This window comes from Symphalangus syndactylus, chromosome 10, assembly GCF_028878055.3.
Source record: "Symphalangus syndactylus isolate Jambi chromosome 10, NHGRI_mSymSyn1-v2.1_pri, whole genome shotgun sequence".
Lineage (NCBI taxonomy): Eukaryota > Metazoa > Chordata > Mammalia > Primates > Hylobatidae > Symphalangus > Symphalangus syndactylus.
In genome coordinates, this window is record NC_072432.2 from 51,944,903 (window position 1) to 51,966,825 (window position 21,923).

The 21,923-nt window shown below is 35.6% G+C and overlaps 1 protein-coding gene across 7 annotated transcripts in view; it reads left to right on the top strand.

The window, feature by feature from the left end:
- MAPK10 (mitogen-activated protein kinase 10) overlaps positions 1 to 21,923 on the top strand; it is a 327,807-nt gene that overhangs the window by 260,575 nt on the left and 45,309 nt on the right. For all 7 annotated transcript variants that reach the window (XM_055297095.2, XM_055297099.2, XM_055297097.2 and 4 more), the window contains 2 exons: positions 12,434 to 12,616; positions 14,475 to 14,599. In XM_055297095.2, coding sequence (XP_055153070.1) covers positions 12,434 to 12,616; positions 14,475 to 14,599 — 308 coding nt within the window. The remainder of the gene's footprint in view (positions 1 to 12,433; positions 12,617 to 14,474; positions 14,600 to 21,923) is intronic.

The window sequence follows — 21,923 nt, forward strand, 5'->3', positions numbered from 1 at the left end:
GCCTGTTTGTCATTTGCATATCTTCTTCTGAGAAATGTCTATTTAAATCTTTTGCCCGTTTTTAATCAGATTATTAGATTTTTTTCCTATAGAGTTGTTTGAGCTCCTTATATATTCTGGTTATTAATTCCTTGTCAGATGAGTAGTTTGCAAATATTTTCTCTCATTCTGTAGGTTGTCTCTTCACTTTGTTGATTGTTTTCTTTGCTGTGCAGAAGTTTTTAGCTTGGTATGATCCCATTTGTCCAATTTTGCTTTGGTTGCTTGTGTTTGGGAGGTATTACTCAAGAAATTTTTGCCCAGACCACTGTCCTAGAAAATTTCCCCAATGATTTCTTAAAGAAGATTGATTATTTGAAGTCTTATATTTATGCCTTTAATCCATTTTGATTGGATTTTTGTATATGGTGAGAGATAGGGATCTAGTTTTATTCTTCTGCGTGTGGATATCCAGTTTTTCCACACCATTTATTGAAGGGACTGTCTTTTCCCCAGTGTATGTTCTTGGCACCTTTGTTGAAAATGAGTTCACTATAGGTATGTGGATTTGTTTCTGGGTTCTATCTTCCGTTCTATTGATCTATGTGTCTGTTTTTATGACAGTATCATGCTGTTTGGTTACTATAGTTCTGTAGTATAATTTGAAGTCAGGTAATGTGATTTCCTCCAATTTTGTTCTTTTTGCTTAGGATAGCTTTAGCTGTTCTGGGTCTTTTGTGGTTCCATATAAACTTTAGGATTATGTTTTCTATCTGTGAAGAATGCCATTTGTATTTTGATAGGGACTGCATTGAATCTGTAGATTGCTTTGGGTAGTATGGACATTTTAACAATATTGGTTTTTCCAATCCATGAATATGTAATATCTTTCCATTTTTTGTTTCCTATTCAATTTTTTTCATCAGTGTTTTATAGTTTTTATTGTAGAGGTCTTTCGCTTGTTTGCTTAGGTTACTTCTTAGGTATTTTATTTTATTTTATTTTATTTGTAGATATTATAAATGGGATTACACTTTTGATTTCTTCTTCAGATTGTTCACTGCTGTCATATAGAAATGCTACTGATTTTTGTATGTTGATTTTATATCTTGCAACTTTACTGAATTTATCAATTTGAATAGTTTTTTGATGGAGTCTTTGTTTTTGCAAGCATAACATCATATCATCTGCAAACAAGAGTAACGTGACTTCTTCTTTTCCAAGTTGAATGGCCCAGAAATGTGGTCCAAGAGCCAAATCCTGAAATTGGTAACTCAAGAGCCTGCTTGGCGCTCTACCCACACTGTGGCCAACCTGGTACCTTTACTTTCCCTCTGCTTTTTTGTCTCACCCCATAGTAACCACAACTGGGAAGGTGCTGAGTCTCACCTGAGGCCAGCAAGTCTCAGAATTTCACCCAAGGCCCTCAGCATAGTACCTGGGTATGCTGCTGGTTATTCAGTGCCCAAGGACTCTTCAGTTAGCAGGTGATGAATCCTGATGTGACTGGGTCATTCCCTTTAAGGTAATGGGTTCCCTTCTGTCCCAGGGTGTGTCTAGAAATGTCATCTGGGAACTGCGGCCTGGAAGGGAGGCCTCACAACTCTGATTGGTGCCCTAGCCTACTGTGGTTGAGCTGATATCCAAAATGCAAGACAAAGTTCTTTTCACTTTTCCCTTTGCTCTCCTCATCTGGATGGAAGAGGTCTCTTTTGGAGCCATGAGCTATGCAGCATGGGGGTAGAGGAGGGGTGATGCCAGCACTCCCTTAGCTGCCCTGGCTGGTATCTCAGTAGGTCACATGCCCCAAAAGTCCATTGACTCTGGGTCGAGTTCAGGACTAGGACTTTCCTAGGAGTTGCAGTCCTAGTGACTTAGACTGCCTTTCAAGTTTATTCTCAGCCTCAGAGCAGTTTAGCTTGCAGTGGTAAGGCTTGTGGGATCTCAAGTTCTGACTGCTGGGATTGGCGATTTCCCTCTGGCTAGGGCTGGTTTAAATGCTCCTTCCGTGGGCGAGTGTCAGCTGAATTTGGTTTGTTTTTACTTTCTGCTATAACAAGGGCAGCACTGAGTTCATTTCCTCACAAATGCTATGCTCTTCCTCTCCCCAGCACACAGAATTGCTGCTGGGGGATGGGGAAGGGGTGGCGCTGGCAATTAAAGACAGTTTCTCCTGCCTCTTCAGTGCTTATTTCAGCAATGTGGAATTAAAACCAGATACTATGAGTGGTCATCTAATTTTTGGTCCTTATGAAGGTGCTTTTTGGTGTAGGTAGTTGTTAAATTGGGGTCATTTCAGGGGGAATGATTGGTGGAGACTTCTATTTTGCCATCCTGCTCTGCCCTCCCTGACATGTCTTGTTAATATATGAACTAACTCAAGAACAAAACTTAAAATGTTAAAAAGGTATTATATCTTTTATCTTTTGGGCCTAAAAAAGTTTAACACATTGTTTTTAGTAGATATTTTAAGTATATGTGCCAAGTCTGTCCCACAGACTCTGGCTGAGTGATGGATGACAAATCCAAATGACAAAATACCAATACTCTGACACAGGTATTTTGCCTGACAGTGTGGCTAGGGGGACTGCACCCCTTAGCACCACCAATGAGAGTGCAGTGCAACCCAGAGTGCAGCCCCCATAAGCCATAAGCCAGTAACACTTGCATTTATTTAGTACGGATTTAATGACAAAGGCTTGGAGCAAACACAGTTTGTGGGTAATTTACATTGCCAACCACCTGAGTAGAGAGCAGTCCTGTGCAGGAATGATCAAAGGTTGGTTTCTAGAGACATAAGTAAACCAACTTATCTAGATAAGTTCCTTTCCCTTGTTATCTACCCTTTGCCTTCAGGCTGTGGATAACAGAATTTGGCTGCCTTCAGCCATTTCTCCTCCGAAGCTTTTGCAAAACCTCCTGGCCTTCCAAGAAGGTTTGAGTCTTTCCCTATAATTTTTTCTTACAACTTTTCCCACCACCCTGACTGAACTCCTACATATATATTAATTGAATTTTATTCAGTCAAATGTGTTTTTAATGCTCTACAAACGAATCAAAATTTAACTGTTGGGATAATTTTGAAGGAGGGGGAGATGTAATGAATTTTATCATAGCTGATATTTTTACTTAAGAAATTATAAAATATTTTATATTAAACAAGTGAGTTACTATTAAATGCATAGTTTTTGAAGAAGATTAATAAATAGACACACATATGCTGCCACTCAGGTTAAAAAATAGACCATTACCAATACTTTCAAATATTTTTATGTGTTCCACCCGCCACAACCTTCCTTTTCTACACAGAGTTATCCACAGTTCTAAATATTTGTTTTTACTATCTCTGCGACTTTCCTTATGCTTTTATTACCTGCATATTTATCCCTAAGCAATCTATGGTTTAGTATAATTTATTTTACATACCATACTGTCATCATTATCTTGTGACTTGCTTTTTAAAAAAGTTAACATTATATTTTTTAGATTTATTCATGTTCATGCACTGGACATAGTTAACTCATTTTCATTGCTGAATAGTGTTTCAGTCTATGAGTATCTATAACTAACCCATTATCCTATAAGTAGACTTTGGAATATATACGAATTTTATTGTTTTTTTTTTTCTTTTATAAACCATGGTACTATGAATATAGGCTTATAAGAGCACATGTGCAAGGTTTTCTTAGGGTGATCATTAAAAAGTCAGGAAACAACAGGTGCTGGAGAGGATGTGGAGAAATAGGAACACTTTTACACTGTTGGAGGGACTGTAAACTAGTTCAACCATTGTGGAAGTCAGTGTGGCGATTCCTCAGGGATCTAAAACTAGAAATACCATTTGACCCAGCCATCCCATTACTGGGTATATACCCAAAGGACTATAAATCCTGCTGCTGTAAAGACACATGCACACGTATGTTTACTGTGGCACTATTCACAATAGCAAAGACTTGGAACCAACCCAAATGTCCAACAACGATAGACTGGATTAAGAAAATGTGGCACATATACACCATGGAATACTATGCAGCCATAAAAAATGATGAGTTCATGTCCTTTGTAGGGACATGGATGAAATTGGAAACCATCATTCTCAGTAAACTATCGCAAGGACAAAAAACCAAACACCACATGTTCTCACTCATAGGTGGGAATTGAACAATGAGAACATGGACACAGGAAGGGGAACATCACACTGTTGTGGGGTGGGGGGAGGGGGGAGGGACAGCATTAGGAGATATACCCAATGCTAAATGATGAGTTAATGGGTGCAGCACACCAACATGGCACATGGATACATATGTAACAAACCTGCACATTGTGCACATGTACCCTAAAACTTAAAGTATAATATAATAATAATAATAATAAATAATAATAAATGCCTGGGGTCATAGGCATACACCTTTTAAACTTTGCTATGTAACAACTAATTGATTTCTAGGGTAACAGTTTATATATGTAGTTGTCTGCTCCACATTCTCATCAACTTTTGCCATTGTCATATTTATTTTTAAATTTGTTACCAATCCCTTGGATATAAAATACTATTTCACTGGAGGTTTAATTTACATTTCCTTGTCTACAAGGGAGGCTAAGGATCTTTTCCTATGTTCATTGGCCACTAATATTTTCTCCTGGTAAAATATCTTTTTTATAAAACAAAGAATGAACACACTTTTTTCTATTGTGCTTTTTTTTTTCTGTTGATTAGTAGACATTCCATATATAATTTGGCACCTAATTTTTGTGAGTTTTATGTGTTGCAAATATCCTCTTGTATTTGGATTATTTTCCCATTTTATAATAATTTCAGAAGTTGGCAATCTGTCTTTTCCTATAATTTATATGTTTTATGTCTTAAGAATCCTTTTATAACACTATATTGTGCTATAACTTTACTGGAAATATTTTAAAGTTTAGTCTCTTACATTTAAACCATTAGTCCACATGGAATTGATTTTTTTATGTATGTGTGAAGGAAGGTCCTACTTTATTCCAGTTTCATTTATTAACTAACTTACTCTTTCTTCACAGATCTATAATTCTGTCTCTCTAATAAAGTTTCTATATATTTGGGGGGGATGTTAAGTCCTGGGCTGTATATTCTGTTCCATTGGTTTGTCTATCTCTGCATCATGAACACCCTTTCTTAATGAATATAAATGTATGCTCTGCACTTATATCAGGTAAGGTAAATACCCTTCATTCTTGTCATCTTCAGAATTATCTTGACTCTTAATGCACCATTGCTCTTCTGTTAAGATTTTAGAATTGGCTTACTAACTTTAAAAAAAAGATCCCTATTGGTATTTATTTTGGAGTTGTATTTAAAGCTCAATTTTGTATAAAATGGTATTTTAATTAAGATGATTCTTTTAATCTTTCTTCTGAACATAAAAGGATCTTGGCACATGTTCATTTAGGTAGTTGTTGTCCTGACTTAAATATGCTATCTATGTTCAGTATTTTAGTTTTCTTTTTGGGCTCATAAATTGACAATATTATGATTTTTTTTGCATAAAGGTAGTTTGTTTAGATTCACCCTTATGATTGCCATTTGTTTGGCTTACCACTACTTCTTACATTTTGACCTTTTATTTTGAGATTATTATTTTTTTCTCCTAAAGTATGTATTTTGGAAGTATCTTTAGTGGAGTCTTTGATAATAAAACTCTTATTTTAATTGAAGTCCCCTTACCTGAAATATAGTTTAGTTAGATATAGAATTTTACATCGAAGTTTATTTTATTTTTGGCATTTTAAAGATATTATTCTACTTGCTTTTTCTTTACAGTATTGCTGGTGAACAAAGAGTTGTCAGTGTAATAGTCATTTTAGGAGATAATCTGTCCTTTTCCTTCATTTGGGATTTTTTTTCTTGGTCTTTGATTATCTGCTGTTTCTCTACTATGAGACTAAGCATGGATTTCTTCTTATTTATCTTCCTTGAGAGTCATTGTTTCCTAGATTCTTCAATTACTGGAATTTCTCAGTTGTCGTTTCTTCGAATATTTTTTTTCCATTCTTTATATTATGTCTGTACAAAACTCTGGACATAGAATAGACATTCATTTATAACATAAATATTTTTGAGCACCTATTATGTACTGGGTACTTTTTGTCTCCAGAGATATATTAGTAAACAAAACAGACAAAAATTCTTATTACCATGATATTTACATTAAAAGGTGCAGAATACCAGAAGAAGTTGATGATAGCTACAGAATAAGAGAGACCAAAATGCTAGGATGAGGGCAGGGATTACTTCTATCTTCCTTTTTAAATTTAAATACCAAAAGTTTTTTCAAATATGCTTTAAGTGGCAGGTTTTCTTGACCTCATATAAGCTTGATTGCCTCTTCTTAACTTCCATTGTATGTAGTATTATATACAGAAGTGATAGTAACTTTCCTGATTTGGTCTTACAGAACAGAGTACAGTGTCCTTAAATTTCTCTTAAGTAGATTCTATATTTCTGTTAGTGTAGGGTGTTTGTATTAGCTTCTTTGTCTATAATTATTTACCAAATTGAAAAGAACTTTAATATTTTTCAGCTTTAAAATAGAGATGCCAAATTACGTGATCTCCAAGGCCTCTTCTCATTTTCAAAATACTGTCACATGCTGAGAGAATCAAATCCAGCATTTTTGAGGTCAGAATATCATAAAACTGAAGGTGGGTGCTATTTACAAAAAATAAAATTACCAATAAAATATTAGCCTTGTAAAAGGCCTGTGCAAATGGAACACCCCAAAGATTAACCTTCAATAGCTTAATGAAAATTCTGCCATTGCTACACATATTAATATATATTGGATTTGCTTGTATGTTACATGTCTCTCCATTTTTTGATTTGTAAGTAAAGATAGATTATAATAGTGAATAGATTTATATCATGCTTCAAACATTAGCCTTTGGATATTCCATGTCCCTTATTATAAGACTAGCAATGTGCTAGTGTCAGTGTACAAATAGCCTTTTACTTAATTTGCCAGCTACATGTTTTAGATATGTTTTGGCTTATAATTCCTCTTCCTATGCTCATTTATAATTAAAACAGATGTTAGTTACAATTGTTCATTAAGTCACTTATTCATATTTCCTGTTTCAGAATCTGACAAGGACTTTTGAGAGGAAAAGAACATTTTCAAATAAAAAATACCCTAAAAACATTTTTCTTTTTCTTTTTTCGGGGGGGTTGGGGGACAGACTTTCGCTCTTGTTGCCCAGGCTGGAGTGCAATGGCGCTATCTCTGCTCACCGCAACCTGTGCCTCATGGGTTCAAGTGATTCTCTTGCCTCAGCCTCCTGAGTAGCTGGGATTACAGGCATGCACCACCACACCCAGCTGTTTTTGTATTTTTAGTAGAGACGGGGTTTCTCTATGTTGGTCAGACTGGTCTTGAACTCCCGGCCTCAGGTGATCCTCCCGCCTTGGCCTCCCAAAGTGCTGGGATTACAGGCATGAGCGTCTGTCCCTGGCCCCTAAAAACATTTTTAAAGAAACAAAACAATTAGAAACATAACCATGAAAATCTAGATTCAGAACTCTGTCATATGTTTGTGTGTGTGTGTGTGTGTGTGTGTATACATATGTATTTCTTTATTATTGTTTTTAGAAAAAAATTCTTTTAACAACAAATTTAATCACAAAGAACTATAATTAGTACTTTCCATGGGTACTACTCCCCAGGTAATAGCAGCGTACAATTTCAGTTCTCCCACAGATGATGAGGGGCAGAATTCTTCTCCCTCTACTGGGAGACTACATGTGCCACTTACTATAATTTCCCATGGCCTTTGCAGGAAAATTACATGGGGCAAAGAAATAAAGATTAGCACTTTTGTTTCTCCAAGTATTCTCAGCTGAATGACCCCCAAGTTAACAAACAGGTGTGGAATAATCTTTTGGTGAATTTGATCCTATTCTAATTTGTGTCATAAAATTGAAACATGTTAGTATTTTACTCTTACATTTGGACTTAGTAACTCACAAGAGACTTTTTAGTGTATTCTACATTAGTATTTTCCAAAATATAATCCCATCCTTGATTACAATTACCACTAGTGTTTTTTATGATATCAGCCTAGACCTGTGGACTCAGAATCTTGTAGAACAATGAGTAGGGAGGAGGGATATGTATTTTTGTAAGTTCCCTGCATTACGAATATTCAAGTTTGGGAACCACAGTTTAATATAATGATGCTTAACACATGGCACATGTGCTTCAATTTCCTTATTGTGCATCTTTTGCAGACATTACTGATTGATCACAAAATTCTTTCCTACAGAGCTAATATAAAGCCACACAAGCTTACTCAACATTGTGCCTAAACAGCTGTTTGGCATGCATGATAAAAGCCTTTCCTGGAACTATTCTATACCGACATTGCTATTAGGCAATATTATCTTTAGGAACACAGCTAAGAATTTAGAGATAAACACTGATGTTCTTTAAATTGCAAAGAGAAGTCAGAGAATTTCTGCACGAAGTATTGGATATAAGGCCTAGAGCAGAGTAGAAAGCAAGTCAGAAACTATGAGGTGTTAGCTCTGGAAATCACATTCATAGTAACAAAAAGCAATCAATGATAGAAGAAAACACAAACAAGATACAGTCATTCAAAGGAAACAATTGGATGAGGCCACTAAATAGTTCCTTATGATTCCACTTAGTAAGTTCTGAAGGCTTAAATGTGGATGGCATAAATTATGTTCATAATTTTGACCCACAATACGCAGAAAAGGATTAGTCTTATAAGGGGCCTGTGCAAATGAGAGGCCCCAAAATTGCCCTTTTCATACATTATGTTCAAGGCATTATTGTTTTAGAAAGTTCCCTAACAAAGGAAGCTAAAGTAAGAGAAGTGCTTGAAATATAAGTTATTATTAGGCCGGGCGCGGTGGCTCACGCTTGTAATCCCTGCACTTTGGGAGGCCGAGGAGGGCGGATCATGAGGTCAGGAGATCGAGACCACGGTGAAACCCCGTCTCTACTAAAAATACAAAGAATTAGCCGGGCGTGGTGGCGGGCACCTGTAGTCCCAGCTACTCGGAGAGGCTGAGGCAGGAGAATGGCGTGAACCTGGGAGGCAGAGCTTGCAGCGAGCCGAGATTGCGCCACTGCACTCCAGCCAGGGCGACAGAGCGAGACTCCGTCTCAAAAAAAAAAAAAAGAAATATAAGTTATTAGCTAATTGATAATATTAATTGGAAAAATTTTCAATCTTAGGATTTCAGATACTCATTTTTACTATTCATATTTACTTTGTTTTATTCTATTATAATACTATTTATTGAAGACCTTAGTAATAATCACATTTGTACATTATCTGGACATCATGCCCTACTTATAAAATTGAACTTCTTACAATATAACTCTACTTTTATGTAGTCAATTTAGAATTATATCAGGTGATTTACTGTCAAATAATTCTTATTAAATGCCATTTTTCCATTTGTATTCAATGCATTTCATAATTTATGTTAAGGGTGATAATTTCTGAAACAGCACATCAAAAATACAAAAACAAATATACTTATTGCTTTTCTGATAACCTCACAGGGCTAAGATCTGTAAATCCTCACTCTATGTGGTATAAAAATGATAATTTATGGGTATTCTAAAGCAAATAAATTCTTCTACAAAAAATGGTTTTGGTCATTCTTTAAAAACATATTTACCATGTTGACAATTAATACATAATCATAAAATCTAGTTAATATTTTATGTACTTTAAAAATGTAATCATTGTGGAAATCTGTTTTCCCATTTAAAAATCACCTTATTTTCTATATAAAATATTAATAAAATTAATTGTTTTACAGGAATATGTTGGCCTGATAGACTAAGGAAGGGGCTTCAGAAACATTCTTTAAGAGAGTTGCTTGTGACAAAACACACCATTAATTTTATGGCCAGATTAAAGCAATTTTTTACCATATCAATTCCAAATTTACTCTTTTTCTTACTGGAATACTTGAAACAAGCACCGAACATGGAAACAGGAAATAGGATTTCCAGTCTTGGTTCATGTTAGGTTAATTATTATTATAAAGAAAAATCATGTGCTCAACTAAATTGGACATAGTTGTTCACATTCATATTCTATGAACATCTAGAAAACAAGTACTTACCATATCTAGAGATACACACACATATGTTTATGGGAAGAAAAATCTTGACATGGATTGGTTAAAATAAAGACACAGACTTTTAAAGATCACTGTAACTCAGATTTGCAGTATGAACATGTAACTATTTCATTGACAATGATAAAGATTCTTGCCACCCTTCTTTTTGTAAACCATTGCATCAAGTATCACAACAGTGTTTCATTTAAAAGCAACCTAAGGTAGGAAAGAGCACTGAATGTGTCTCTAGATTCTAATTATGATTTATTAAAAGAAACATTTTAACAATTCTTGTTTAACAAATTCCTGAATATCTGACTCTCCTTAAACTTTAATATAAAAATATCAGTTTTTTTTGTTTTGGGAGTACTACTTTAAAATCAATTCTTTACTGTATATCTTTATAATTCTAGCAAATGTAATTAGGATATAATACTGTGTTGGGATTATTTTGCCAACTTTGTTAAATGACTTATTTACAGAAAATCTGACATCTTCTTTGCCTCTATTTTAAGTTTGACATCGAGTGGTTAGAATTTTGAGGAAGTTTGATCAATGATGAAATGATAGCTTGGTAGGGCATGCTAACCTAACTGTTTAAAAAAATGTCTCTTCATAATTTATAATGACAAGCACTTAGGTTTTATTTAACTACACTAATGTATTCCATTTAAGTATGTCTAAGTACTTACAGCTTACCTATATCCATAGTATTAATACAGGCTCTTGTCTAAGAGTAATTTGTAACTCTAACCTTATACAATGTTTTAGTTTCATTATTTCTAGTGATTCTGAATTACTACTGTATTTTCTCATGCACATAATTAGATGAGCTTCTATCAAAGCATGTTCTTGTTTAATTATTGCTACTGCTTTATAAAGGAATATTGTTTTTCCCACATTCATTTCATATCTTGATAGGCCATGGTTATATATTTTTTATTCCAATAACTGACAGAATATGTAGTAATTTAAGTTTTATTCAGCCAGATTATAGGGAGGAAGAGGAGGATTTGCAAATCAGTTTGATTTTATCTTTGTTGAATCTCATATCTACTGTGTTTGTATTATATATTTATTTTTGTTGAATACAGTTAAGTTTATCTTTAATCAGGACTGACAATCTTTTTTCGGTCCAAACCTCTTGAATAGCTAGGAGTAAAGACTTGACAAACTTCAGCAAAGTAATATTATTGTAAGAGTCCCTTAACTGTCACACCTTACCTTAGTGGAAATGAATTAACTAACTTAACACCAAAGAACAGAGTTGTAGAAGAATAAGCAATGTAGGGGAGAATACTGCTTGCAGTACTGGATGTAAGGGAATTTCCAAGATCTCTATTATTCACTGACACATGGCGAGGAAATCTGTTTGAATAAGTTGTTTCCAGTGGGTTCTTCAGAGTAGATGGTGTTTATCATTATCAAGTCTCTGATATATCGAATATTAATGACAGATGAAAAAGAGAATCTCCGTCATTGAGTGTGTCTGCCAAAAGAGCTAGCTCCAATTTAAAAGGGTATTAATTTTCATAGAGAGGTAATTTTTTTTCTGTGGTATTCCCCATGCTTAATGTACTTTCTAAACTTGGATGTACTTGGATAGAAATCTATTGTTTTAAATTGAATATTCCTCTGTTCACCCTCATATTTCATTGAAAACAATATTCAGTGATGTCAGCAGTAAAACAATAGGTATGAAATAGGTGGCTTCTTTGTTTGATAAATATGATTTTTAGGAATCTGACAAAGAACTAATGAGTTGTTTTACTATAAAAGTTATGTTGATATGCATAAAAATAGAAAAAATTCCAGATTTTTACAGAAGAAAAAATATCTTAAAGGTAGTTTAGGAAAATGTAAATGAATATAATCTAAAATATTTGTGTACTTGTCATTTTAAAAATATAAATAATTGAGGTAACTTCGGGATAAAAATGTCACTATGATGTGTCATTATATATTTTTCTTCTGAAGCACATGATTTATATAGAAGTTTATCTGCAGAATATGAGATTCATCTCGTGTTATTTGAATGACTTTGTATCTGTACACCCCAAAGACTATTTCATGATATCTTATTTTATTAAATAATTGCTAGTTTTCCAAAAGTATATAAATCTCAAAAGTGAATTTAAAATTTCAAGAAGACTCATAGCCTGACAAGTCTGATTTTATATTTTCATTCTTTGTTGCTTATTAAAACTCCTGTTGCATTAATGACTGTTGAGGACTTTGAGAAGAGTTAGTCTCCCAATTGTTGAAAGGCTAGTGGTCTGCTCTTCTTTTTTCCCTTAACTGTTCAATTCTCAGATATTGACCAGTGGAACAAGGTAATTGAACAACTAGGAACACCATGTCCAGAATTCATGAAGAAATTGCAACCCACAGTAAGAAACTATGTGGAGAATCGGCCCAAGTATGCGGGACTCACCTTCCCCAAGCTCTTCCCAGATTCCCTCTTCCCAGCGGACTCCGAGCACAATAAACTCAAAGGTATGCCCTTCAGGAATGACTTGAGGACAACTATGAGGGTGACGGGCCAAACAAGCACACGGTATAGAGACCTCTATCTCTTTCTCATTGTTTCCTTTTATTTTTAGTTGACACATGATAATCGTACATTTTTGTAGGATATAGGGTGGTATTTTGAAACATATATAGAGGTATAATGGTCAAATCAGAGCAATTAGCATAACCCATCACCTAAAACATTGATCAATTCTTTAATTGGCACAGCCTCAAGTTAAAGAGATATTTCTTCAAAGATCGTTCCTACAAAGGGGAGTAGTCATGGATTTTAGAATTGTCTGGATATTCAGGGCCGGGTGCGGTGGGTCAAGCCTGTAATTTCAGCACTTTGGAAGGCCGAGGCGGGCGGATCAAGGGTCAGGAGATCAAGACAGACCATCCTGGCCAACGTGGTGTTCTCTTTCATTTGATGTTTTACCATATATTTACAATAAACTGAATATTTTCACCGTTCAACTTTCAGATCAGTTGAGTAACAATATTGATTTGAGATATTCATTTCTGTTAAAACTTTATGTAAGTGACTAGGGGAGGGATAGCATTAGGAGAAATACCTAATGTAGATGACGGGTTCATGGGTGCAGCAAACCACCATGGCATGTGTATCCCTATGTAACAAACCTGCACGTTGTGCACATGTATCCCAGAACTTAAAGTAGAATAATTTTAAAAATTTACATATCTTTAGAGGTTAAAATTAATGTGTCTTTTAACAATCTTATTAAATAAATATGCTGACTATCACCATGTAATTTTAAAGTGTTACTGCCCACAACCATAAAATTAATTATGATAACATTTACATAATATAGAGTTTTTCATTAGTGTCTGGTGTAGCATTAGACTGGCTTCAGTCTTTAACTACTGGATTTCATCAAGTCATGATTCCATTGATTAAAAATGCCTGATGATTACAGAATGTTAAAATAAAATTCAGTAGTTGAATGATATTATTTCTATCACATCAATTCTTTGATTGTTTTTATGTATATAAGAAATCTGTGGCTGGGAGCAGTGGCTCACTCCTTTAATCCCAGCATTTTGGGAGGCTGAGGTGGGAGGATCCTTTGAGCCCAGTGTTTGAGACCAGCTTGGGCAATGTAGGGAGATCTTACCTTTACAAAAAAAGAAAAAAAAGAAAGAAGAAATAGCCGGGCATGGTGGTGCATGCCTGTAGTTCCAGTTACTAGGGAAGCTGAGATGGGAGGATCCTTTGAGCCCAGGAGTTCCAGGCTGCAGTGAGCTGTGATCATTCCACTACACTCCAGCCTGGCAACAGAGGGATACCCTGTCTCAAAAATAAATAAATAAATAAACAAAAACAAAAAGAAAAGAAATTTGTATGATACAAACTCTTGTCAATTTGTATACTAAAATTCTGATAATTCCATTGTATAAATAAGAATATAAAGACACGTGTTGATTAACTTCAAACAGCTGTCCACACATTTGTTGAACATCATGCATTTGCACTCTGTGCTCTTTATTCTGTTTATCCTATATTCATACAGGTTACCAAAGAAGATGACTTTGCTTACATAAACTCTCCAGGTTGATACATTTTACTAGGAAGTTTGAGTGAATAATTGTATACTCAAAGTGTTACAACCCTTGGAGAGCCTCAGAATGAAGCCTTAGGCTTAGAGACACGAAGAAACAGGTGTAAAATGCATTTTCTTTTCCATCACATCAAGGGATTTATCTGATGTTTGGAAGCAAGATACTATTCCATACTTTATTTTCTTAAATTTCCTCTCTGTCCAACAAATTTCCTTACTGAAATCAAAATCTTACTAATTGTTTTTCTCATTTATTGTTTCAGCCAGCCAAGCCAGGGACTTGTTGTCAAAGATGCTAGTGATTGACCCAGCAAAAAGAATATCAGTGGACGATGCCTTACAGCATCCCTACATCAACGTCTGGTATGACCCAGCCGAAGTGGAGGCGGTAAGAAATAGGCTGCCTTTACTTTGCTTCCACAAACAAATCATAGCTCATAGCAAAAACTGAATAGGACTAGAAGCCTAAAGAATGCACGATGGATTTTTATAAAATTTCTAAGTCCAAAGCCTATTATCTGCCCCTTTAAAAGCTATTTTCTTCAACATATGTTTTAAATACATTTTTTCAGGACTTACTAGAAGAGGGTATGATTTAGTCCAACAAACCTTAGATGTCCATGACACTACCATTTGTTTCTGTTAAATTGCCAATACTTGTGTTTCTTCTTGTGTGTTTGACTGCCAGTCTCTTCTAATGCAAACTTAGTGGTAGGAAACAACAGAGGACAAGCTACTTAGCTTGTATTTTTTTTTTTGAAAAGATACCTGCCACTAGTAAAATGTGATACTTAAGAATATTTCAGTTAGAAAGCTTTTATAAGACGATTGGTGGCTTTGTGAAACCTTGCATGAACTAGATGAACTAGAAGTGGGTATTTCAGTAAGTACATTACTTCAGGTTGATCAGTATGATGTATCTCCATGTCTGATACCCAGACATGGAGAATCTTCTCAGAAGCATAACTCTTTCTATTTTAAAAATATTTTTCAACCATTTACTATCTTCTATTCAACCTCTTTCTTTCATCTTTACCTATCTCCTTTCCTCTGTATGGATCCAGGGCTGAGCAGGGCAAGGGGGGCTTGCTGTTGCCCATGTGTGTTCTATAGGCCTCCTGATGAGAATTTCCTTTCTGCACTGCCTTTAAATGTTTCTATCAGCAATGTTACCTTCTCCCATAAACATGAGAAGCTTCTCAAATTCTTAGAGTACCTGTGCTAAAGCATCTCATATTTTTTTACATAATACCTTCCAATCCATTTGTTTGGATTTGTTCTTAATCTTTCATTTGAAATACTGTTTGTTTCCCCAAGGTATTCTTTAGGATATTTTCACTTTCTTTCAGTTTTCTTTCCTCTGCTTCACCATGTGTTTTTCCATGTCAGAGGTGCTAGATTCAAACACATAATTCTCATTTCTTCATTCTTCACTAGAGAAGATATGAAAGATGGCAGTGAGAACTAGGTAGAATTGAACTTTACAGACACAATATTCAGCAGGTCCTTTTCATAATGTAACCCAATCTTTAAGCATTTAAAAACTTCAGAGAAAACACTTAAGTGATTAATGAGTCTCCCAAGTGTGGGAGACTGCACTACATTTTGTTTAAGATCTGCTCTCTTAATTAGTTTTACAATGATGTTGAGATTTCATTTTGCCTCAAGTTAATTTTTAGTCGTTTTATTTGATTCTTACAAAATAAAATCCTTACAATTAAATATTTCTGAGTTTAATTATAATGTTCTAAAAATTAATATATATTCTTACAACCAAAATATAGAACCTCTTCCAGTCTCTCACACTTGGGAAATACTTGCACAGATGTTCTTGGGATGGAATGAAGTAATGAAGTAAGTGACAGAAAGTATAATGTATATGTATACGAAAATTAAGTATAAAAATTTTATCTCTGATGAAATTCAAGAAAATATTTTAGGTTATGTTGATAAACATTTTATATAAATATGTATTATCTGAAATTGTCTCTCCTCATTTATTTTGAGGCATATTAACTTATGCCTCAATATATGGCATATTTATTTTTTCTTACATCTAACTTAATGTGTATAATCTGTTTTTAATGGATTGTGGCCTAGAGTTTAATTAGAGTCATAAAGTCTGCATTTGTAATTCGCTTGTAATTATGTTGCCTATAAAAGAGATAGTTGCTTGGAATCTATAACAAATCTTACTGAATAGTATCAATGAGTTTTTAAATTTATTTTAACTTTTTATGAAAAACTTCTTTGTAGAATGAAAAGATAAAATTTAGGATACTAAAATAGCTGGAGCCTTTTTCTTAACCACTTTGATATTGGCCATGCTGGGGCACGGATAGTAACAAGGCAGGATGTATGAATTTTAGTGGAAGGATCTGATAGAGGCTGCAGGTCTAGAAAAGGAAGACAGTTAATATACAGAACAAGCAAGTACTTGACATCTAGACTCAGATCTTTGATTATACAAGGGTAAACATGTCTTACATCTAGACATGTTGTAGTGAAGAGATGGGAATCCTGATCCTAGGGCAAGAACAATTTATTACTCTATTAAGTGCATTACAGTGGTCGCAACTAAGAAGAGACAGATCCTGAAGGTGCTAGAATCAGTAGTCAGCTATGCTTTCTGCAATATCCTTAGAATTCATGTCTCTGTTATTGCATATGAACATGTGTTTAACATAAGATAACCTTTCTCTATGGACACATGGCAAAGCTATAATATAGTGATATATCTTCTGCCAGGGCTGACAAGACTGTTTTGCAAAATATACCCCTGTATGTCTTTATAATCAAAATCAATGGAAGTATCAAATAATTGGGATTTTTATTCCGATCAAAGAGCTTTCAAGTAACTCACATGCTGTTAGGGAGGGAAGGAAATTCAAAGATGAGAGATAAGAAAAATAAGTTTCATTGGATGGAAATAATGGATAGGGGATAAAGAACAAACTATGATAAGGTGATATTTAGAGGAAAAGTCAAAAGAGTATAGATATGCTATGTGCGCTAAGCTATTAGTTATACTACGAGCTATCTTATCATGTTTCCCAAACTACCAAAGTACAAAAATCAAGAGAGAAGAGCATATGAATGAATGTTGTCATAATTCTGAGAGGGAAAATTAGTCATGTACACATGAGTTTGAAAATTTTAAAAATTGGATGCTAAGCTCAAGAGTAATCCATCTGTGTAGTAATAGTACATAAATATTTTGAAATAACTGCTCAAATTATTAGCAAGTTCTTATTCAATTAATGTTTAGAGTAAAAAAGTGTGATTTCAAAGTAGAACACACAAGTCGCGTATAATGTCAATGCTTTTTCATGAAACAAATAGCAGGTGCTCTAACTCTGGTTCAGTATTCATCAAGAGGGCAAATATATTACACACAAATGTAATTGGTTGAGTTATTTGCATCTTCATAGGTATGAAAGATGAGTTAGGTTTAAATTCCTGCTCTGCCCATTACTAATTTGCTTTGATCAAGTTTCTTAACCTTTCTGCAACTCAGTTTTCTAAACTAAGAAAGTTCTCCTTTCTTATCATATGTATAGCATAGCATTCTGAGATTTTGAAGAGTTAATGTGCATACAGTGCTTAGCGAGTGCTTGGTAGTCAGTAAGAATCATATAAATTATTCTTACCCTTATAATACTTATAATTACTATTACTATTACGACTTTTACATGCATAGCTTGACTATCTTTTGATATTTGAAAAAGATATATGCGTCTGGTGAAAAAGACTAGCTGGCCAAGAAATTGCAGAAATATTCCACAACATTTCTTTTTTGAATAGTGATGACGATGATCTAATTCCCACGTGATTTTAGGTCCATTTTTTTTCTTTTTCTTCTGTTTAATGTATACCTACCTCTTCTTTGCCAGGTAGAAGAGAATCTAGTGTCATTAGTTTAAGCCAAAATAAAGACACATTATGGAGTCCATGAATCTTGATTATCAGTAGGAGATTTTGGGGATTTTGGGGGGAACTCGGTTTAATATCTTCCTTGTGCCCTGTTGGAAGAAAACACAATGTTCATGAAGCTTTGTTGCCTAATCTCTTACCAGATTATTGAGCTTAGGCACCCTGCTAGGATCCAGTGGTGGCTTTACTGCTGAGAGTGGAGCTACAGAGAAGCCTTAAGGAGCATCTGGGTGAATGCCAAGCTAAGGAAGAGTTGATTAACTATTTCTCAGGGCACAGAAGAAGGGGATTTATAAGGAACATAAGCTGTAACTATTTTTTTAAATAGCTTTATTTCTGTCAGAAACTTCAGAGCACTTCAAGAAAGCTCCTGAGTGCAACGGCCTTACAAAAGGCTCCATTTTTTAGTTCTTGTTCCTTGCAAGGGTATAGGGAGAGGGAGCAGGAGAGGGAGATGTGAGTTCAGCCAAAACCAAATACATCAAAACTCAAATAAATCATCATGAAGAAGCCTATTACAAACATATGGAGTCAGAGGACACTTCATGATTCCTCAATTCTTGACTAAAGGAAGGAGCTAGACTTGAGATTAGAACCATCCCCTAAGATGGGACAGGCATTGAGGCCAAGTTTCATGGCCAGTGGTGATCAACCAGATAGACCATTGTGTTGAAGGCTCTGTTTCAGAGATGCCCAGAGACAGTTGTTAATGGCTGAAACCTTACTCTGGGAATCAGGGCAGAGAGGCAGGTAGAGCTGCTTGGGCAGCTGGCATTTTGGAATTCTTTTCTCTAGTAGGTGAACCTGGGGTACTTGAGAACCCAGAGGACAGCTGGCAGGAGACATAGGACCTTCTGTGTGGCAGCCAAATGAAAGTTCCAGAAGAGAATGCTGGAAATGAGGCCTGGAAATGGTACTCCAGCTATAATGTAGACCACAGAGAGAGAGTGGGCATGTTTTGTTTGTGAATCTAAGGACACACGACATCCTCGACTAGACTAAGAGAAAAGGGTAACTAATTCAACCAGTTTGGCTGGAAGGTGATTTGGTAAACAGGGCCAGTGCTGAGCTTGCTTGTTATTTTTTCACCTAACTCAAGATTAATTTGGGAATTAGGACGGGGTTGGGTGGGAATTTAATGTACCGATACAGATCCTGAATTAAACAACATGATCTTCAGATTCCCAGGGAGAGTATAACCTGGGAAACAGAGTAACACTTACATGTATTAGTGCTGAAGTTCAATTAAAATAAACACTTAAGAAACATGAGCCCAGAATAGTCAACACTATTACACATTTACTGTTTGTTTATAATGTAAAGTGATTAAGAGGGTCTTAAATGCTCAATTGACATTATTATTTACTAGTTCACTACTTTAGGGATTATGTTATTTTTGCCTATAGTGAAAGAATTTATAGAAACAAGTTAACCTGGCTATATGAAGCTATTTTATTACAAGGCCATCATAGATTCCATGCCCTGTGAGGAGAGTTACTATCTGACATTACTTTATCCATCTTCTTGTCTGCCATTATATCTTACTGGACATTACCAAAGAGGATGCATGGAAGGGATGACCAATCATGTGGGAAATATACATTATTTTTAATCTTCTTGTGATACAAATATGTAAATTTTGATATTGCCTATGCCTATTATGCCTAAAATCCATTCAAGGTAAATCTGAAGTGGGAACTTAGAGATAATTATAGAGTGCTTTTGTCCTGCAGTTCAGCAAACATCAGCATTCAGAGTAGCAACTTTTCAACTTTGAGCAGCTATAGGACCAGCAACCATGATGAGGTGAATGGAATAGAGCTGGATGGGATCCGAAGAAAGAGAGAAGGGAATCAGAAGCCTGTGGTGAAAGTAGAACAGGTTCCAGAGCTTGATCTGGGCCTTCCAGAGTGAGAGCTAATGCAGATATGTAGGCCAAGCAGTCAAGACCAGCTGGGCAGTCAGGAGAGACATGTGGTCTAAGATCAGAGATCTAAGTAGATGAGACCCTAAGGGGCATTTAAAGGTGTCAGAGATAAGGATGTTCTCATATTGCAATGCAGAAGTCAAAAGAAGACACTCTTGGACCAACACAGAGATAAGCAAAAATGGGAAACCACTACCAATCTGAGAGCTAGGGGGCAGTTTACTGGAGCCCAGGTAGTAATGGCCTGTACAATGGGAGCTAGAGTCACTAACACAGGTGAGATACAGCTGCTTCTGGAGAAAAGGATGGGGAGAAATGGCCTAGATTCTCCCCTGTGTCTCCGGGTGATATCTCCCTCCTATTGGCTGAGACCAGCCCTAAGGCAACTGACAGACAAACCTGGGGAATATGGCCTAATAGAGTCCAGCCCCCTGAGAAAAAGAGCCACTAAAGAAAGGGGGAGGACAGCATCTGTGGGCAAATGTGTCCAGGGCTGGCACTTACCAGGTCATTCTTTCCTTATTCACAATCCTGAAATCCCTAAGTAAAAGAGAAGTAACCAGGGAACGGAGCACAATTCCTCTGGAGAGGAGAAGACTTTAGATGTCAGAAGAGGTACTCAAGGACCTCCCCTAGTAAAGTGAAGGAAGCATCCCCCTAATAACTATTTAATTTCTTCAAGTATTTCATGATTTCTTGCCAAGAAATCACAAGTACTATGCCAACCTGATAGTCTTGGCAGAAGTGTATTTCTCATTGGGGTTTCCACTGAATGTGCACTTTCTTCCTTTTATATGTTGATGTCACTCTTTAGATTGTTGGTTGTAGGGCTACAATCTTGTTGAGACAATGCTGGACCACATGTACGTGAGGGGAGTGAAAGGATTCAGCCATCTGTTTTCTTTTAGGTTGCTGTAAATCTACTCTTTCACTAGGAAAGACCTTGTCACTTTCTTCTCACTCACCTCTTTTTTATTTCTTCCTTTTCTGTCTCTTCTTCACTTCTTACCCTTTTCTCTTTTTTATCCAACAGAGTTATTCACATAAGCTTTGACTATTTGTTATCAGTTTAGTATTTATTCACTTATTCTATAAATATTGACTGAACCCACACTTTGTGTTCCACACTGACCTAGATGATGGTGATTCAGCATTGAATTTTTAAATAAAAAATGAAAAAAGCAACAGGTCCCTGCTTTTATTGTTCTCGGTAGGTTTCCAATAGTTAATAGCAATTTCTATTGAATGAGAATCTTTGATAACTTACCATCTCCTGAAGAAACAAAATAAACTCCTCCAAATATGAGTTATCTACCTTACTTGATTAACTTGTTTGGTGTATGGTTTCCTGACTGTAGAATCTGAAATCTTATGTCCCTTGAAATGTTAATCAGTTATAACTAAACTGCAGTGAGAATCTGCTAATCTTCAACCAGATGTGCATCAACTGCTTTGAATCATAATTAACAAGTTATGCTCATCCACTTTTAGCTATGATTTTTTAAACTATTATTTGACTGAATATAAAATAATGTCCTGCCGGGCACAGTGGCTCACACCTGTAATCCCAGCAGTTTGGGAGGCCAAGGCGGGTGGATCACTTGAGATCAGGAGTTTGGGCCTGGCCAGCATGGCGAAACCCCATCTCTACTGCAAATACAAAAATTACCCACCTGTAGTGCCAGCTACTGGGAAGGCTGAGCAGGAGAATTGCTTGAACCCGGGAGACAGAGGTTGCAGTTAGCCGAGATCGCACCACTGCACTCCAGCCTGGGAGACAGAGTGAGACCATATTAAAAAAAATAAATCAAATCAAATCAAATAAATAAATAAACAAAAAAGTCCTGACCAA